At 35.0% G+C, this 20,702-nt stretch overlaps 1 protein-coding gene across 1 annotated transcript in view; it reads right to left on the bottom strand.

Annotated features, from left to right (window-relative positions):
* MYOF (myoferlin) overlaps positions 1–20,702 on the bottom strand; it is a 68,366-nt gene that overhangs the window by 15,999 nt on the left and 31,665 nt on the right. Inside the window, exons 21-40 of the mRNA XM_027743158.2 lie at positions 19,809–19,933; positions 19,223–19,339; positions 18,661–18,838; positions 17,763–17,887; positions 17,138–17,244; positions 14,705–14,897; positions 13,550–13,705; positions 12,435–12,566; positions 10,956–11,119; positions 9,145–9,259; positions 8,920–9,025; positions 6,812–6,954; positions 6,335–6,508; positions 5,009–5,120; positions 3,534–3,611; positions 2,004–2,185; positions 1,753–1,911; positions 1,495–1,593; positions 1,027–1,188; positions 338–503 (exon numbers count right to left, since the gene is read on the bottom strand). Coding sequence (XP_027598959.1) covers positions 338–503; positions 1,027–1,188; positions 1,495–1,593; positions 1,753–1,911; positions 2,004–2,185; positions 3,534–3,611; positions 5,009–5,120; positions 6,335–6,508; positions 6,812–6,954; positions 8,920–9,025; positions 9,145–9,259; positions 10,956–11,119; positions 12,435–12,566; positions 13,550–13,705; positions 14,705–14,897; positions 17,138–17,244; positions 17,763–17,887; positions 18,661–18,838; positions 19,223–19,339; positions 19,809–19,933 — 2,793 coding nt within the window. The remainder of the gene's footprint in view (positions 1–337; positions 504–1,026; positions 1,189–1,494; positions 1,594–1,752; positions 1,912–2,003; positions 2,186–3,533; positions 3,612–5,008; positions 5,121–6,334; positions 6,509–6,811; positions 6,955–8,919; positions 9,026–9,144; positions 9,260–10,955; positions 11,120–12,434; positions 12,567–13,549; positions 13,706–14,704; positions 14,898–17,137; positions 17,245–17,762; positions 17,888–18,660; positions 18,839–19,222; positions 19,340–19,808; positions 19,934–20,702) is intronic.

Genomic DNA, 20,702 nt, shown 5'->3' with positions numbered 1-20,702 from the left:
ATTCTTGCTGGAATCCTGGGTTGTTACTTTGGTACCATTGCCAGGGTAATCTGCAGGTAGTTAAATTCTAAGTTGACACGAAAGAGGAAATTCTGGGAACTAGCACATCAAGCATAAGACTGGACTTGCCTTTGCATAATGTTCTCTTACGCTCCACAGAATATTGCCCTAATTAATACCCTGTTTTAGAGTTTCTTTCTTTCAGACAACATTATCTCCAAATAAGTACACAACATGAGGTAGCTATTCATCACTACAGCATACAGAGTAAACGCTGAAGGTAGGTAATTCTAGCATCACACAAGAAAGTAGAACTTCTTATTTTCCAGCTTTCTACCTTTCAGTTGTGGTGCAATGTCCTCTTTAGTAGTGTAGGGGTCACAGCGAAAGCTTTCCAGTAAATCAATAGTACATTGTCCCACGATGGGCTTCCGTCCAAATGGTCTGTGGTCTATTACTTTGATAACAAGAGATGGACTGTATAACTCCTCTTTTGGCAAAAGCTAAAAATAAAAGGTTAGAGTTTTTTTATAATGCAAACAGAAGAAAACTGAATAAAGATTTCCCCCCTAAATCAGAGTCGTTGCTTCATTTATTTCATATTGAACTACTATGTTCTATGGCTGTATGGTGAATCAAAACTTCTAACCTTATATTATGAATTAATAAAAATCAGTAAGAACAATTTTAATTGCCCCAAGTCTTGAATTTTCTAGACTCTTGCACAGATCCCATTACAGTAGTAGGAAAGTAGCCACATATCTACAGGTAAATTAATGCCTTTTCAAATAAAAAAATATATATACTGCACTGGATTGTGCATATAAAATGGTACACTTATCAATGACTGTACAGACACATTTACATGATCTTTATTAGAATTTTATTAGAATTTTCAGGCTCATAAATTGCTTATAGTAAGTCAAAAGCATATGTTTGAGCTCTTCTATTCAGAACAAATCCTTGACCTTTAAAACTATGGAATAACTTATTTTGCTGTAGACAGCTGGTTTTTTTGCAACGTACCACTTTCATGAAGAGAACAGAAGATGGAAAATTCGGTGTCTTTTTGAGGTTTTTGATCACCACAGATTCCACCATTTCGCCCCCACATTCCACAATGAGACTCGGAGACATAACAGGTGCCAGTTGGTAGTTTTTCATGTTTCGCAACCCCCAAGCCAGAATCTGTAAAATAAAATCCAGTACAAGCAAAAGTGGGAAGAGATACGAATATGCTTAATATAATACTCAAAAAGTAGGAAGAAAGAAAAAAAGTCTTTTAAATAATAAAATCTGACTGGCAAAATATTTCAAGGTTCTAGTTCTAGGAAAGTTAATGGAAACAGTGAAATTCCAAAACACTTAAGGAAGAGAATCCTCCATATTTCTCACTATGATTTTTTAAGTTTTCTTTAAGCAAATACACAAACTTACTGTCTAGAGGATGAGATGACTGTACTTGTATTCAGTTAGTTTAAGAGTAAGCCATACCTCAACAGCAGTGAGTTGAACTACTGGTCTGATTCCTTGAGGTACCATGTAAAGCTTTGGTGCTCTTTGTGATGGAAGAATTGGAAGGTTGGCACCACCCTATTAAGACATAAACACGAGTATAAGTTTTTCTCATCTTCCTTAGATGAAATACCTTGCAAGAATTAAGATAGTTCTTCACATATTCTCTCACTTTAAAAGGATATATAATGTATCATATTATATTACACATACACACACAAAAAAAGAAACATATACCTTGTCTCTCAAAATAAGTTCTGCAGCAAAAAGAATGTCTCCACTAGCTTTGCCGTTATTTGTTACAGGATACCAGAGCAGTTTTGGTGTGACGTCCTCTTCTGGGATTAACTTGACCATGGGGGAACAAACACTTCTTCCAAGGAATTCATCTTTACCCTGCAACCAAAAATAGCAATCACAGCCATTAATATATTCTCAACCAATATAAATAAATAAAAAAGCAATCTGCGTAAAAGGATTTCACCTACCACTTGGTCACTGTCAAAAAGTTCAATAACAACTTTAGGTGGGTTTTGAGCTACTGTCTGTGGGTCTCCATAGATCTCAATTTCATTAAATATGAGAGTTTGGTCCCATGTAGGATTTAGAGTTGAATGAATGATCTCAGTTGTTTTGCTTTGATGGAGGAAAGAAACGTGAGCATACGGATCTGGAATATCATACAAAGATTAAAAGCACAGAGTTACAGACAAACAAAGCCCCATCAAGTCATAAAGCACGCAATCACAATTTTAATCAAATACAGTATGTTCTTTTTTTGTGTTGTTACCAGCTCTAAGCCATTCTGTTTAAAACAAAAACAAACACATATATGTAATTTGCATTTAATAGAGCAATTTCCATTTGATTACTAAATCGCTTCCTTTATACAAGTCTTGATTAACAGAGTAATAAATGAAAATGATAAAATATTTTGTAAATCAGAAAGAGAACCTGAAAACTAAAATGAGACATTGTCTATACTAATCTCCTCTTACATCTTGTCTGTAGAAATTCTTTTTTGTTATCTCCATTGATATACAGCCTCATAAATAATACAAAGAAATAATTCTAGTTCTGAATAGTTGCCAAACAACAAATTCTCCCAAGCTATATAGCTCAGATCAAGCTTTGGTTTCAAACATGCTTATTTATAGCAATCTCTTCTTGTGAAACAGCTGAATGATTAAAGTGGTCTAGGCCCAGTGTTTGGCAGGTCTTTAAATCATCAAGAGCTCTGTAGAAGGTATCTGATGATGGTCATTGATGTTTCCTGTATAAATTGCAATTCCTAAGGATTCAAGGCAATTTTAAAGGTTATCTTTAGGTCAGTTTCAATAGTTTCTGACTAGGTACCTGATCAGAGTTTTACAAAATTTGGCTAACTCTTAAAGCTAATTTCAGGGGAAAATAAAATGTAGATGAGCTAGTTTATGTATGACTGCATATGAGGTGCCTGTCCTGAATTACACATATGCAAATTAGAGGCATTTATTATTGTGTGTATTACTTTAAGTGCTGCATAGTGAAGTAAGACCAAATACACACAGGCAGTTGTATGAAACCTTCCTCATTTCAGAAAATAGCACTGAAATATGTATAGTGCTATATCTTCTGTAACAAATGCATTACATTTACTCAATTATTACTTAAAACAGAGAGAAAAGGATGCAAATAGAGGAAAATGGGGAAAGAAAATTAATTTCAGCTTTATCTTTTGCTGAACTTCCTTAAAGGAAGTGTAAAGTTTTATTCTTACAGAATCTAAATTCAATTTGCTCTCCGACTTCACAATGAAATTTTTTATTTTAATTTGCAAAAATTGAATCTTTGATAAATCTGGGTATTAGCCTGACTACAAAGATGTCAAATGGATACAATACCGTTGGAATACCTAAGAGCTGGAAATAAAAAGGTAAGCAGTATACATTTATAAACGAAAAAAGCCATGTACACACCTTAAGATGTTCTACAGCTAAATCAAGTTACTGGTTCATGGCAAAAGGATTTTTCCATACCTGAAAAACTGTCTTTGTCTAAAGCCATGAGGTTTCTTGCCTGGTAGACGTAACAGCGAAGGTGGTAAGTATATACTCCTGTATCAAATAAATAAAAATAGTTCAAGTGCATTATACAGGCTTCGTTTCTGTAATGAAGATATTTTGAGTTTATTCAAATGCCTTACACATTTTAACACAATAACCGTAGTAACATTTTTGGTTTTCTTGTGACAGGTATATTAATACCTCAGTTAGCACCTGAGAACATTTGTTCCAACACAAAGCAGAAATCAAAAAGCCCACTAATGCTATTTGGGCTTTTTTCGCCATATGATCATCTAAAAATCCTTGTATTCAAAAACTCCTGTTTGAAACAGCATGACAATCTAGCTCATCCAAAGAGAATCAATACCTGGGCATTCCTGTGCTTAATTTAAATATTCACTACAGCACTTCCAGGGACCTGAGTGTTTCACATTTTTAGCTCTCCGCTCTAGAAAATTATCCCAATTGCAACTGTGTCTCTTGAACTAAAAGATTAAAAAAAAACCAAAAACAAAACACTGCAGATAAGGTGGAATAACTTTAAAAGAAGATGTGAGAGTTTCCCAAACCCAGGACAGCATGTGGTGCAGTTACTACAGCCTTTCTTTAAAAGATATCACCTCTAACCTGTTCAGCCCTTGAAAAAATCTGAGCCATTCATAGCCTCATTGAGCTGAAACCTCTGAACTCTGGCAGGAGAAGGTGTCATTTTCCTCCAACTGTGGTCTTTATTAAAAAGAAACTGCAATAATTTTCCTCAGGTTCTAAAAGATTTAAGATTTAGGCACCCATTCCCAGCAGGGAAATCAAGTTCTGCAGAGTCCAAAGAAAGACAAGTGTCTGGAGTCAGAGCTCCTCAAAAAGGATTTTAAATTTCAGGATTGGCCTCTATTCCTGTTAACTAGCACTGGTGGCTCCCATCTCAGTGTCCCTGCTTTTGTGAATCACATTACAGTGATTACAAGGTATTTAAAACCAATCCAGGTTGGCAAAGTTACAGTTTTGTTCACTTTGCCAACTCAACTACATGGTACTGCTTCCTCTGGGTCAGGCATTGTCTGACCCTGCACTGAGCTGGTTAAGTGAGTTAAAACAACAAAAAACTGACTGTATATACATCATCTCTGTTGCATTAGCTCCCTGCATTGTCATGGAGGGACTCCAATGCTAAAGATGCATCATTTAAGACAGCATAAATTCAGGTGCTGAAATAGTTAGCTTTAGAATTCCTGTCCCATACAGGTTTTAAAAATGGCTGTGTGACAGTGAACTAAAACATCAAAATTACTAACTGTAATTTTTATTTTAATAACCTAATTAGGGCCCAATCAGGGATCTGATAGTCATTTTAACAGAAGGTATATAAAGCTAGATGCAAAACGTAAAGAATTATGAAACCGGGGAGAAACAGATATGGTTTTTCAGGAAGGAATTGTTAAAGAACCTACTGTCAAAGTGGCAGGAAACAAGAGGTGTATTGGCACCAAACACCTTTGTAGCTGAGTCTTTGGTTTTGTCAGAACTCTTTCCTTCTCCATCATCAACACTGGTGTCTGCTCCCTGAAGTTATATATAGAAAAAAGTTATTGAGTATTTACAAACATAGAAGGAATCTGAGAAAAGGGGACTCTCTGTGTGAATTTATGGGTTTCAGTCTCTCCTCCATAGCAAGGAGAAATTTACTTCTGTGAGTAAATGTACTTTAAGATGTTTACGCATCTCCAGAGGTCATTTCTTGTTGGCATTGAAGCTGTGCAGAAATCATATCCCACCATTTCATCTTACTTCCAGGATGTCTTATTTCTGGAGTTACACTAGCTACCTCTCAGCTCAGATTGAAGGAGAGGTTGCAGGTGTCCTGCACTGCACTGTTGCAGAGAACTGCTCTAAGGCTTTATCCAAGCAATAGCCCAGGAAGTACAGTCATAAGCAAAACTGATATAGGAATTATTAAACTCTGTGAAACCAAATTAAGTGGAAAAAGAAAATGCTCTCAGCGAATCCTTGGTCATCGTTTGATGTAAAAAAGAGAAACAAACCAAGAAAAAAGTGCAAACTGTTGTTAATGCTATACAATCAGACTCAGAAGTCCTATATATTTTATAAAAACAAAGTAGCCTTCTCACATGATTTGCTACAATTTGTATTTTGATAAATAGAGTTTATCTGTGAAGTTGTGTAACCTGAAAACGTGAGGAATAATTACATTTTGGTCATCTATTTGTGACATGTGACATATGACATTCTGGCTTCTCCAACACTTGCTCTCCTTTCTTTTGTTTGGTTGTTTATACATGCAAATACTAATCAGGGGCAGCTGTTTCAGTGCCGGTTGTTTGCTGTGCTGATGTTAATATATCTAAATTATGTGCATGAAAATCTTGAGCTACCTTTTCACTTTACTTGTTTTTACTTAAAGAAGGCTTATTTGGTAATTTGGCCTTTTGCTCTAAATCTCATGTAATGCCGTAAAAAAAAAAATTTGAAAAATAAAGTAATAAAAACAATCAAAAGTAAATATAAAATATATAAATTATATATAATATCTAATATTTTCTATGCAATATCAAATATAAAAAAATACTAATACAAGAGTCTCTACTCCAACTTTAATGGTCCCTTTCAGACTTTAAATAATTTAAACAATATAAACTGTATTAGTTTTTTAGTTACTTATCAGTCTAACAATTTAAGAATGACATGATGTACATATTTATTTACTGTGAATTAACAGTTTGACCTTTGAAAGACTTTTTTGATACTCTATCCCTTACCAAAGCACCTTCAAGTTTAAAGATAGCTGCAGCACCATGTGTCTCTGAGGGAGCCATTTTTCGTCTCCACCGCCTTCGACGGAAGGTATCAGAACTGCGTTGTTTCCAGTGAAATTTCCAGCCAATCAAGGAAGCATATTCCCATCCTTCTTGATCTTCATATGATGATATTCCCTAGAGGACACAAATTCTTGTTATCCACAGTGTTGTATGACTGTAATGAAAAAAAAGCAGCACTTGCTCTGGCAGGCCTAAAATTCCCCTTATAAACCAAACCTAGTAACATCAATTTAGAAAAAGATAAAGAAAAGGAATATAATGAAAAAATAAAAGGATGTTCTGGATTTTTTTTTGTTTGGTATTACATTTTTTCTTTACTCAGGAAATGAGAAATTCATGCAGATTTTTTTTTTTTTAAAAAGGAAACTCAAACTGTTACAATGTGCAAGTCCCTGACTGGATCTCTCTTTTGCTTACCCTTCCTGCTGTTACTGCTTCAGGTAAATCCCTCCTACGTCTCCGCACCAGTCTTCGTCGTCGATGTGTGTGGTACATTTTTTCTGCAGCAACCCACGACTTGGGCTTAGTGTCTGGAGGAATAGTAATTCCATATTCCCATCCTAAAACAGAATTGATTAGTTGGTATATTTTCAGAAATAGAAGCAAGATACAAAGAAGAAAAGCATGGGAAATAGAGTGACTGTACCTAAAGGTACAGTCTGTACCAGACTGTAAAGGATGAAGCTTTATCACACAAGACTATTCAGCATTGCAGAACCTAAACGTCCAATAGCCAGGGGGCAACTGATGACATTTTAATGATGCTAATATATGTGACAATAAAAATTTCAATATTAAAACAGATACAATATATTTCAAGTTCTTTTCTTCTCATTCTTGGTTTTTTTTTCAAATGTTGATATCACATTTTCATACTTCACCACAGGAAAAACTCATCTTTAAATAAGAGTTGAATGTTCTGTGCACTCTTGTAACTCCAGCAGATTGGCATTTAAAGGAACACCAGCTATATGAACTCTGATCATAAAACTTTAAGAATTGGTATTTTGACTATGTAATATAATTCATTTGCCAAATATCTAGGACTCAGACTTTAATTTAAAGTCATCTCATTAAAAAGTTACTGCAGACTCCTAACAGAGGTTCTGGTTAAGACAGATATCAATACACTAAGATAAAGAAAAGATTTTTTTTATCCTAACAGCTAGCTATTTCACTTATATTTTAAACTATTTGAGAGTTTTCAGCTGTTTTAGAACAAATAAAAATTCATTATAGTTTTGCAAAATTCTGGGCTTTCCAGAATCTCCCAAGAGATTTTTGTTTTCATTATTCATTTTCAAACCACCAAACCAATCTCCTGCAAATTCTTTGCTATGATTGCCTTTTCCTATTGCTGTAGAATCCAAATTATGGTCTTATAAGGTTGTTTATATCACAACTTTCTAAGCTGGTAGCAGTTTTAATTTAGTGTAAGTAACAAGCATATGGAAGTCAAAGTAACACCAGGAAAATGGTGCACTTAGGATTTTCTAACCTCATCAGGATAGCAGTACATCTAATATGAAAAACTCTGTCTATGAGCACCAGACTCTTCACAAAAAGACTTTGAAGTCTTTTTTCATTTCAGAATTGCCTAAGAATCAGTTACACACTGTCCGTTTCATCCTGAGCAGTCCTGCATGTCTCTCTTCCCACACAAATTCAGTGCAGTTATTTTTCTCTCAGCAATATAGGAATCCTTCACACACGTGTGTGGTGTGTGACCAACACAAACAGGTTCCTCACTTCTTTTAGTCCCCAGACCTCCTGATTCACTTCTTAGCATTGTTTGGCAACTCATCACACGGCTAAAGGCTCGCAGGTAAATTATTCGAAAGATCCAAATCTAGCTTTGCCACATATTCTCAGTGCAATTACAGAGGTTTCATGCCTCAAGTTTTGGACTTCTCTAAAAAACCTCAGTTACTGCTACTTATCCGTGTCTTATAGGCCCAATTGTAACCACTGGACTTCATTAAGACCAGACTTGCGAAAAATGTCCTGGAAACTTATTTAAAAAAAGGGTGGATTCTATTTCCAAGCCCGCTGTTTATACACACAGCTTTCCCATATGAAACCTCTCATGTTAATAGACTGTTGTTTGCATTAACTTTCATGTTTTTAAGTTGTCAAAGCTTTTGGCTCAATATTGGCATCTGCTGCTGTAGCTAAGACTAACATACAGCTTCTTAGACTGTGAGATTCTCTAGTAAGCACTTATAAATGCATTTATTATGTATCCTGTACAAAATAGCTTTTGATCTAAAAAAGACTCAATGTGAACGGTGAGTTTGATGGAACAGTGACTAAAATGGAAATAGAAACAGATGCAGACAGTGAACATTTTCTCAAGGTCATTTAGTCTGATTCCTTAAGCAACTGTTATCCAAATATTTCCTTGATACTTTTCCACAGGGCAACCACTGTCATGCCCAGGATATTGCCACAGTCTTGATGTACATCATCCTTCAGTATCAACAACAGATTTTCCTGATAATCAGCAAATAAACAGTAAATCTTACCATGCTCATCCACTGCTCGATTTAGATCAGATTTCCAAGCATCGTCTTCCCACATCCATCCCAGAGGACATGTGAACTCACGTGGGGGTGGAGTTTTTTCTCCATTCTTTTATGTAGGGAAAACATAACAGTTCTGTGCATTAATAGAGCAAATACACTGTGTAGCAAAGCATAGAACTCCTTCTCTTAAACCTTTATTTATCCAGTGAAAACTTTAAGTCTCACCACATCTGTGTAACTCTCTTCAGATGCTTTCCATTCCCCTCCAGGATAGCGACTCTCATTTTCATATACTTCGTCAGTAAACTCAGTATGACCAGCATCAGCTTCAGTCAACAAACTGCACATCCAAAATAAATGGAATAATAAATCAAAAATATTTTAGTTCACTACAGAGAAACATATAGAAACAAAGCACAGAACATGCACACACGGTGGTATTCTGGATTTCCATCTATATGAGGGACACTTATTTCCTTAGAACGTCTTTCTTAACCTGAAGCAACTCCAGTAGTAGTAAGCAATAAGAGGAACATTACCCATAAATATGAGTGACTAGCATGAGTATTTTAACTGCTGTGTTATTCAGGATCTGCTTTTAATACGTCCTCTTGAAAAAAGAAAAAACAACATATATTTAAATGTAGGAATTCCCAGACTGTGTATGGCAGTTACACGTGTCTCTAAGGTGCATGCATCTATGCATGCACCAAAATTTGGCAATGTACTTAAATTTGTTTCCCTTTATGCTCTTGACAAGGTAAGCAATTAGTTGGCTAGTATTTTCTAATTTTCAAATAAAAGAAATGAGGGAACAGTAAATCAATCAAAAGCCTTTTGCTTTCCCTCAGTGCTTCACTGCAGTTCAGAACGCGCTGAAGTGTGTTCTACACTGCCATTTGCTGGCCAAATACAGCCAGGCAGATCTTCTCCCAGTAAAAGCAGATGCATGGCAAAACCATGTATTTCAACAGGAGGGCTTTTTCCATTATCTGAGAAAATATCTCCGTGTTATTGCTTTTCTTCATGTCAGATTATTCACTGAAATAAAAGCTGTTAATTTAATATGAAAAAACCCCATCCATTCATACCTATGAGAGATACAATTTTAAAATTAATCAAATAATAGCATACATTTTTCTTGCATTTTTTTCACCATCATAACACAAGAATTTAAAATGGGGTGAATATTTTCTTTTAAGAAAGAAGAAAATAGTCTCTTTGTCATGCTGGCTTTTGTTTATGAAAAAAATAATGTACCCAGTCTGGTTTAAAGTGTGGCAACTCAGCTGAACTGGCACAACTCCAGAGTTGACAACCTTTGACAGAGAAAGACTGACCCTGTTAGAGCTGGCAGAGAACTGACACCTCATGAATTTGGTCTGCCAGGGGAGGAGTTGTCATATGGCACCACAACCTTAGAATCTGAAAACAACTCTTGCCTTGAGTCAGTTTGAGAAATTACCTACATCAGTTGTTGAATGATGGAACTTCTCAACACTTAATGAAATAAACACAAAAAAGCACCTAGTGTATGTGAACCACCACACAAATGCTGTAATGGTGTTGCTACAACACGAATCGAAGCTTTATACTGGGTGTCAGGGTTAAGTTCCTACCAAGGGAAGACCCAGAAATCCAAGGGTCTTGTATGAAACAATCACAGCAGGATCTCTGAATCTCACAGAGACACACATAAACCTCACAGTAGCTTTCTAGGTATGAAATACTATTATTATCCCTTTTATAAAAATGAGGCACCGAGACCCAAAGAATAACTAATATAGCCATCGTGACATGGGGACCGCTAAACCATAAGCTGGTTCCTAGGAAATGGATGCATTCTTTCTGTTGCCTGTTTTATTTCACTTTTTAAAAAAGGTTATGCTAATTTTAGCGTTATTAACTAGCTGTTTTTTTCTGTCATAGAATGTTGAACTTAAAATCTCCTTCTCAGCGAAGAAAACATAGAGGAGCTTTTAGTCTAGACTACAAATGTCTTTATTGCTGCCCACATAGAATTAAAAAAATCTGACCTTCTTTCAGGATCAATCATCCATTCTCCTTCCCATTCCCAACCCTTTGGGGGTAGGAAGTACTCTTTTTTCAGTTTGATTTTTCCTGTGACATCAGAAAACTTGTGGCGACCAACAAGTCCTGAGGTACCCCACTTTCCAAAAAGGAAAGCCTGATTTTCATACTGTGTGGGAAGAAAGGAAAAATCAAATTATTATTTAGGAATAATAAACAAATATTTCTGTAAATTTTACAAATGAATCATTCTGTTATACATTTCCTTTCTCTGAAATTAAATACCCCCTTTCTCCATTACTCTGCAATGTCATCATTAATTTCTTTTTTAAATTTTCTTCTATGCTGCTTGGTAAAGTAAATCTTCTCAATTTATTGCCTCTCTACAACTACATTCAAGCTTCCTCAAAATTAAAGCTCTGTTAAATAAAATATTGTTATATTATTCAAACAAGTTCCTTCTGTTCCTTAAATGCATGATTCTGTCATTCTTTTCCATCTCAAATCTCCTCCTATTTAAAATATCTTATTTTGTAACACAGAAAAGTGTTATCATAGTAGCTACCAGGGGCATGATTCTGATGTTAGCCCAGTTTATATAGTCTACTTCCCTTCCTGAGATTATTTGTAATTTATGATAGTCTTGAGTTTTCTGCTCTTATTCCTGTAAAATTGTTGGACTGCTGTATGAAGAGCAAAAAATGAGATATTCAATCGTATCTTAAACTCTACACTTAAAAAATGACTTTGAACACCCATTGCTTCAAGCAACTTACTACAGCACTGCTAAATATTTAAGCATAACTGCAATGGTGACACCATTGTAAAAATGTCTTGTTTCATTAGCTATTTTACTGATATTGGATTATGTGCACCACTGACAATGCACTGGTGATGTGACATATAAGAGACATCTGCCACTTACCATTACCATTCAAAATCTCTATTATATGCTGTGGGACTTTTTCAATCATTTTTATTCTTACCTCTTACCTTTGAAATGTTATCATAACATAACTTTTTGTCATCAAAATCTACTGGGTTTGACCAGTTTTCCTGTAGCAGTAAATTTTCCACTGCTACAAAAGAACCATTATTAAGTAAAACTACTTGCATTCAAGTATAATTTGTAGTAGTGAAGAAGCAATTAAAAGAAAAGGGTTATTCCCATGCCAAAACATAATGGTCTAGATCCCAATCTTAATTACACTGATAAAAATCTAAAATAAATGTCTTTGAAATCACTGGAGTTAACCAGATTTGTACCTGATTAACCAGTTCAGAATCTGGTCTGCTGAAGTTTGTCTGCTAGGCACAATGGACGTGATCATTAATTGCCTTGAATGGGGTCTACTTGTTTCATTATAATAAATACTACTCTACCTCTCTGTCCAGCATGCAAAGAAATTCAAAAGAGTTCCAATTGCATTGAATTCCTAATATTCATGTCCAAGTTTAAAGTAAGAAAGCAATGATGGACATACCATTTCAGCAAAAACACTGAATGTTCCCTCTGCAAAGCTATTAAACTTCTTTTCCACTGCACTGAGCCCAAGCCAAATGTTAATTCGCAACTCTGCAGGCATTTTGACATCTTTCGTCTTGTCCTGTGGGTACTGGCACACAAACAAAAATGTTATTCTTTGTTATGTTATGCAGGTATTGTAGATTTCAGTAAAACATATGCAATAACATGGAGATATGAGTAATAATACGTGATTTATTTATCACTTCCTGTACTGTTTTTTCTCAAAAGCCAGTAATAAATAGTCCAGGAAGGAAACATTCTTTAAATAATACCTGCCTAGGGCATGTAAAAACCAAACACAGTAACAGTAGTATCATCCCTGTTCCTCTATATTCTCTCCCAAGTTTTATTCAACAAGATTTTGACAATAACTTCATTGTTGATGTTTGAGTGTCTTGCCAGGAGAGTCTGGAAAGGCAGAGGTTCGTCGGGATGGTTCACTACACACTGAATCAATGCATGATAAGGGGGCTTGCAAAGAACCATGAAGGTACAGGCTTGTCTGCATTGAAGCATTATTCAATGTAACTATTGCTACATTGACAAACTCTGTAAGTGCTATTGTTTTACAGCCAGATTGCTTTTTTTCAGGTTACGTTTATTTCCATTGAAGATAATATAAACTTAAATGGAGATATTCCTATTCAAGAGTAAGACTCAATTCAGAGAGACATAAGTTCTAGGTGTAGACATGCTCTGTATTACTTGCAGAAAACCATCAAAAACTTTGAATGCGTTTTTGGAACTTCTCTGACTTACACTTATTATTCCCTCTGAAAGTCTACATGCATGTCCAACCCAGAAATACCAACAGTAACACTTTAAAAGTCCTGTCACAAGTTTGTGCTCTTTCAGAAAAGCCTCAGAGATCAAGGGCAATCTGGTTCTAACTGGTTTATGATGAATTTACAATTTCTGTGATATTTTGAAGAAGATACATGAGTTGGCTTTTAATCTGTCCTGAGTTTAGATATCTCATTTTTCATAGTTTGTTTGCATGTTTCATGCTCATGTCTGAGGGCATCTCAGTTTAGGGAGTTAATTATTTCTTAAGAAGTAAAAAAAAAGTACCTTTAAAAAGATTGTTTGGGTCTTTCCACAGTATTTACCAGATGATTCAGGGCTCGTTGTGGAATACAGCACTTGGTGTGCAGGAACACGAGCATAGGCCAGTCTTTTCTCCCCTCGGATCATCCATATGATTACATCAGGCATACTGTTCTGTGGCTGCAGGTTATTTGTGGGGAAAGATAAGAATAATAATTTTTAGAACATTAAGCTAAGCTAGTGCTTAGAAAACAGAAACAGAAATTAGGATTTATGTCAAAGAATTTATCACTAAGAATCAACAATTGCCATGAATTTATTATAAATAGAGGAAATTGCTTTACTAAGCAAGACATAATTCTGAAAGAATCATAGAAGATACCATTGAGATTTTTGAAAGGCAAGTAAGTTCTATTAAAAAAACAGTTCTTATGTATTTTCTAAATATTTCTAGAGACATTTCGTATCTCAATCCTCTTATGACAACTATAATGACTGATCCCAAATGGTAATGCACCTTATTGACCTGCTACCTATTTAAGTGCTTATGTTTCCATATTAAGGGTATAACATCACAAGACTTCTAGCAGAAGACATAAACCACCTAATATCTTTTTGCAGTTTGTGCACATCTTTTATGCTAGCTGCAAGTCTGCTCTTTTTTTTTAATCAGTATCTTTTCAGAGCAGAAGTAACAAATCAAAAATTTCTACAATGTTGTGACAACCAGTTATGAGATAGCAGAGATGAAACCAGGAAATGTTGCTGAAAATTTAAAAAACACAGAAACAAAGAGATTTAACTCTGTTAGAAGTTGATTTCTATGGCTAACAAGCTGTGGAAAGACAACATATATCCTGCAGTCTCTGAACCAGTAATGTGACTTGCAATTCTGGAAGAAAGGAAAGGACAAAATACAATCATTTTAAACAGAATAGAGTCTATTCTATAAATCACAGTGTTCATTACCCAACACACATTCTCAGTGAAGACAGGTAGCATACAAGAACATTATGTTTAAGTAAATCTTAATTACACAGGGAAACATGTTTACTTTTGCAGCATATAAAATTACTTTCCTAAGGAGAGTGGATATTGCTTGATCAGCAGTGAACTTTACAACTATTTGTGTTACAGAGGTATTGCTAAACTGAATCACCAGTACTGTGTAGCACTAACCTCTTCACTGAGTTGCAATAATTTATCCAACCAGTCCTCAATTTCTGTCAGAGTGGCTTTCACATCAGTAGCTTCATTTCTCATCCTTGTTGCTGCTTCTCCAATCTGCTTGAGAGACTTGAGGCGCAGTTTTTCTATCTGAGTGTCAAGGACTGTAATATTAGATTTGCCTTCTATGAGGGGAAATGGTTTACTGAAAAGAGAATATTAATTATGGTTAATAACCTTAGTGGATTTTATTTAGCCACACACTGAATACAGCCATGCAAACAGAGGCAAGAGATTGAGTGCCACTTTTTCCTGCTATTAAAAACCACGGGAAGAGTGCTATAGCATTTATTTCTGCAGAGATTTCCACCTGACAAGGGAAATGGTGTACTTAAATATACAAACACCAAGGTAGAACAGCTTGATGTGTATGCTTTAATGTAATTGCTGCTAACCAAACCAAGCAAAATCCATTTCCCTGTATATTCACATTAAAAAAAAATATTGTCTCAGAATGTACATCTCAAAAACGAAATCAGTGCCTTCAGACCAACATTAGGATTTTTTCCTTCAATGGAAATTGTAAATTCTCAGAAACTCAATATACAAATACAGCTCTTGTCTATGACTATCTAACCCTCTGGCATGAAAACATCAAAGAACTCTCAAAAAAAATCCATGACATAGAACTTCTGAGTCATTAGAGGGCAGAGTAACTACTCAATGGAACCAAGAAATCATAGAACCATAGAATATCCTGAGCTGGAAGGGACCCACAAGGATCATTGGGTCTGCGGTCTGCACAGGACAACCCCAAAAAATCACACCATGAGTCTGAGAGCATCACAGTAAAAACAAGGAGAAATTAGCTTTTTTGAGTTGGAGGAGGTTTGAGGAAAAGGCAGCTTTTCAAAGACCAATGACTGTATCCCTTTAACAGAGTTCACCAGGAGGTCTTTAATATGATCCTTTAGAAAAAGTGTAAAAATTTTCGAAGACACTGTCTAGTTTGAAAAGACTGACTCTTCTTTGACCTACTTTTAATGACATGCTATGCACTTCTGAGGGTTTTGATTCTGTAAAACCTTGATACTGACTATGGTGCCTTCCACTGCACTTAGTTCTACTAATTTGGATGCAAGTGCTATCTGCCCTGAGTGCAAGTACTTAGACATAAATCAAATGTACCTGATCAGAAATTCCAGAAAGTAACCTCATTTTAGGTTTAAGTAGTGCACTGAAAACTCTCTCAAACTCTTAACTCATTTAAACTTTAGCACAAGAAGGAAAAATCTTCTGTGAATTCAACATTATGAGCTGAAAAAACCCATTGTATCCCGTGAACAACAGGAAGATCATCTGGGAGATATATCTAGGTGCTAATGCTCCATAACTGTTGAGTGATATTTTATAAAATAATGGACTGAATTAATAACAGTGTAAAGATGTGCCAGGTTGATGAGCTGACCTGAAGTTCCCACACTCACTAGATGGCTCCATGTGACAACAGTTCGCCCTTCACATTTTGCTTTCCTAGAGTATTTCAGTTCTTACTGCTGTCTTCCAGATCACAGCAGGCATTCTATGAAGTTACTAGTTTATATTTAGACATAAGCTTTCTATCATATAATTTTTTGCTAGTATATACTGACCTCCACTGTTTGCTTTTTCCTCTGTTCAATTTTATATTGGTTCTACAACTTGATGAATTTGTTCTTTAATTCATGTTCCATATTATTCACTCTTATGGACAGTAACTGTTCTGTCATTTTTTCCTTTCCTTTTCCTGTGCTGTTTCATCATCCACTTGTTTACTCTCCCCATCTCAATATCTCATTCTGTTAATGTCTCTTTCTCATAAAATTCTTTCCTCTTTATTTAGAATATGTTCTCTTTCAAAACCCTAAATGCTGGCTCCTATTGCCTTCTCTGAACAATTCCATACATACAAACATATTGACTAAAGACTTAGTCAAAAATACAATCTTTATGGCCCTTAGTCTTCCACAGCTTTTGACTTTTTGTTCTGGGTTTACCAGTAAATCATAGAATTTCTTCCCTCTTCAGTTTCAGATACAACATTAAAACATGGGTAAACCAAAGGTACATGAGGAATTTTAAAGAAGGCAAAATGGTAGAAAGACAGCAGAGAGACCTAATTTCCCATTTTTAGATTTTTTTCAAGAGATAGTGTTTTATCACTGTTAGTAATAAAACTATCCTGAGATAAAGGGGAATTACAAAACTAGATGGATTACTTCACTGGCAATATTCATGATGTTTTACTACTTTCAGAGACTTTTGGAATTCCAGTTCTTAGGTCAGTTCATAGGGATAGTCAGTTTTATAGTCCTTAGAATTTGTTTTCTGACTTAGTAAAGGCAATAGCAAAGATTCTGAGCAGGCCCAGAATGATAACATAAGAGATAAAAAGGGTACTTTTACCTTATATCTTCTGTAAGTTCATCAATCAGCTTCAACCACATCTCAGCTAATCGGTTTTCAGAAATTTTAGCCTGCATTCCTGATTTTAAGGTGGCTAAGTTGGATTGCTGAGGAATTTAAAAGAAAAGGATTTGCACTTTTAAACTTCCATTGTGGCTTATGGTCAATAGGACTTTTAAGACTTTGATCTTATTTATTTCTCTGTGTAAAGACCAAATCAAAAAAAGACTTCGATGTTCAAACTTGATTCATATTTAACAGAACTAACCTGATGTTCTTCCTCACTGTAACAATATATGATATTGCACCTAGCTTATAAAACAAATAACAGTTCCACAGACTTAACATGCCACTAACTAACACCGAGGACTCTTCCTTCCCCTGGGAATTCCCCGCAGATTCAATCAGGAGTGTACTGAGCCTTGCCAAAATGCAGACCTATGATTAACAGTGCCATTTGTTACACTGAGATATGTTTAATTTTGAATCAGAAAAAAGGAGGTAAAGCATCAGAAAACTGTTCCATAATTTGCTTAAAACGTCACTTTTTGATTATATGTCTAAATTAAAAAAAAAAGTAAACATGAAAAGCATAGCAGCAAAAGGAAGATTTTAAGTGTCTTACCAGTCTTTCAGCCATGTTTAGGAGTACATTCACAGCGTCTAATCTATGACTTATGTCCTCCCAAAAGGAAGTCAGTGTTACAACTGGTTTTGTGTTTGCCCATGGCAAGTAGTAATAATAATTACCTGATGTGAAAAATTTGCATGTTAGATTTGGAATTAATGGCAGGAGTATTATTTTGTACATTGTTGCTATATTTATTTCATTTCTGTACTACAAATCATTTAAGGACATGCAAGCTAGTCCAAATTCATCAAAGGATTTGTTTTATTTTCAAGCCACTGTAGTGTTTGTTGAATGGCAAATTTTACTTCAAATTGTTTCAAAATCCAACAGATTTTTTTAAAAAATAAATTACCTGTTAATATGAAATAAAATATTCAAATAATTATTTTCCAGATTAAGTCTGATTACTTCTTTTAATACAAATGGAAGAAATACTCCCCTTGGCAGTTAATTAAAAAAAAATTATAGCAAAATATATTTTCCTGTGATCTAGCTAGGCTGTTTTTTTTTCTAGGCTGCAAGATGCATGGCTTAAAAACAAGTTATTATTTTATTCTAAATCAGAATATTCAAAGGGTGTTTTCCCTATTTAACCCCTAGATACCTGTAAAATAATGTGATTTTTTTTCCTTGCAAATTTTCCTGTGCACATCTAGGACACGGTCAAAAGATTTCACTGAATTCTGTCAAAATCTCATTAATAACCCCAGCAGGCTTTGCAGCATGTATTCCATAAATGCAACTTCACCTCAAAAGCTGTGAAAAGCCACACGCTCTGTCATATTTTCGGTAAGTGTGCAGTGCAGTCAGGGCTGACACTCCAAAGCTATAAAATAGCATCTCAAACCCAGAATTTTAGAGTCTTTCATCCCCATACTGGCAGCATCCTTACCATCAAAAACAGCACTACTGTACTGAGTTGTTGATGCCAAAGGTTTACAGGTGGTATCAAACTTATTGCCGTAGTTACCAATGCTAACTTCGAACTGAATAGGCTCTCCAGTGTCTTGCAGCATGGTAGCAGAATGAAACACAGCAGCCAAGCAGAACTTCCGTCTGCGCTGGTATTTCTACAAGAACAATCTTTTTACTTGTATTTCAATATTTGTAAAACAGGATCCACAATTACAGAAAAGAATAGCAATCATTTCTTAATGGAAATAATAACTTTAATATTTTTACTACTTTCTGAGAAGAAACCAAAACATATAACGTGTATAATAAATTACTGTATTTGATACTATAAAATGTTTCAAATTAACAGTTCTTGCTACGAGGGTATGACATTTTTTTAGCCACCACTCCTCAGTCACCAATAACCACGAGTAAACACCCCTTCGAATTCAGAGATTCAAATCTAGTTTTGATGTTTGTGAGTTAGATGATTCTCCAAAGACAACCAGCCAAGGCACCTCTCCATTATCAACAGTGACAAGGATAAAACAAGTATTTACCTCAACAACCAGTAAGTCATCGTTAGGAATCATCTCTAACTTTTTATTAACAGGCTTGCTTTCAGGTACTGTAGACAGTTCGACCAGAATTCTCCCTCTATAAGCAACTCCTTCTCCCTGTAACATAAACACACATCAAATCCAACTTTATATATTTGTCCTACAGAAGCATACACTTTCTTTAGCTGTACATGATTCTGGTCTCACTGAAGTGTTCTCAGAACTCCTGCAGAGGCATGAATGTACATATGTGAACAAGTGAAATTAAGCACTTGGCTTTAATTAATGCTAGAAGTAAAAAGCAAGGAAATAAGAAATATAAATGCATGCAAAGATGCAGCTGGTGAAAATCATCAAAAACACTGCTGCTCTATCAAAACCACCTTTAAAATGAAGACAGATAGGAATGGTAAATATTATTATACTTCCTTATTAATCTTAAATATAATATATTATTCAAAAAGAAACTCCAAAAGGAGTGTAATGTGAAACAAAAAAAAAGACAAGACATTAAAATTAATTAATTTATTGATTAGGAACAACTGGGTTTAATTTTTTTATTAAAACAATTAATAAGGAAACTGACCTTTCCCAAGTTTAATTCATCATATGGGTCTGGGAATCCAGTGTATTCTCTTGGACTTCCATAAAAGTTTAGGTAACAAGGCCCAAATGTTGGTAAGAAGCCAACTTCAGTGTCTCCAGTGTTTACTAACAGAAAACATCACAATTATATCTTTGTTAATTACCATTATATTGTTAATTACTGAGCCAGAAAGGCAACTAACATTACTATCAAATCCACTAGAATGAAGGTTAGATATTAGTTAGGTATTAGTATTAGTAATGTAAGAACGCTTTATTCTCTGGATATACCATATGAATGTAAAGTAATTATACTCTACTTGTTCCTAACTTCCTTCCTCATTGTACAATACTTATACTAAATAACACTTCACACAGTAAACCCCCCCCAGAATAAACAGAACTTCTGTCCCACCCCAAATATGTGGTTTTCCTTTATGTCAAAGGGTAATACATTTACGCTAATAGAAAAATAATATTTGCGATCATTTAAATGCACAAGCCAATGATCAAGCTAAACAGTCACAAAAAAGATGCACACCGTAGCAGAAAACCCCCTACTGTTAACAGAGCTAATCCTACTGTTCTAATTTTTAAAATCATTTTTCTGTGCCTATCCTTTAGTGTAAAACAGACTACTGCAAAATTTAATCATAATGCTACAGCGCATTGTTTCTCACCAACTCCCTTTTCAGTAGGCTAAAATCCATACAAGACTGAAAGTCCACAAATTCAGTTGATTCTCAATCAATTCCAATGACAATAAACTGATTAAAATGAATAAACCAACTACATTGAATAAAATTATTTCATGACTAACAGCTTAAAATTTCCCAATGTTTTAATCTAGCTAAAAACACATACTAATAAGTATTTAGAAATTTTTGTCAGTTTT

Source organism: Pipra filicauda, unplaced genomic scaffold (assembly GCF_003945595.2).
Source record: "Pipra filicauda isolate LSUMZ 115617 unplaced genomic scaffold, ASM394559v2 scaffold190_size1978887_pilon, whole genome shotgun sequence".
Lineage (NCBI taxonomy): Eukaryota > Metazoa > Chordata > Aves > Passeriformes > Pipridae > Pipra > Pipra filicauda.
This window is presented reverse-complemented; position numbering and strand designations above follow the sequence as displayed.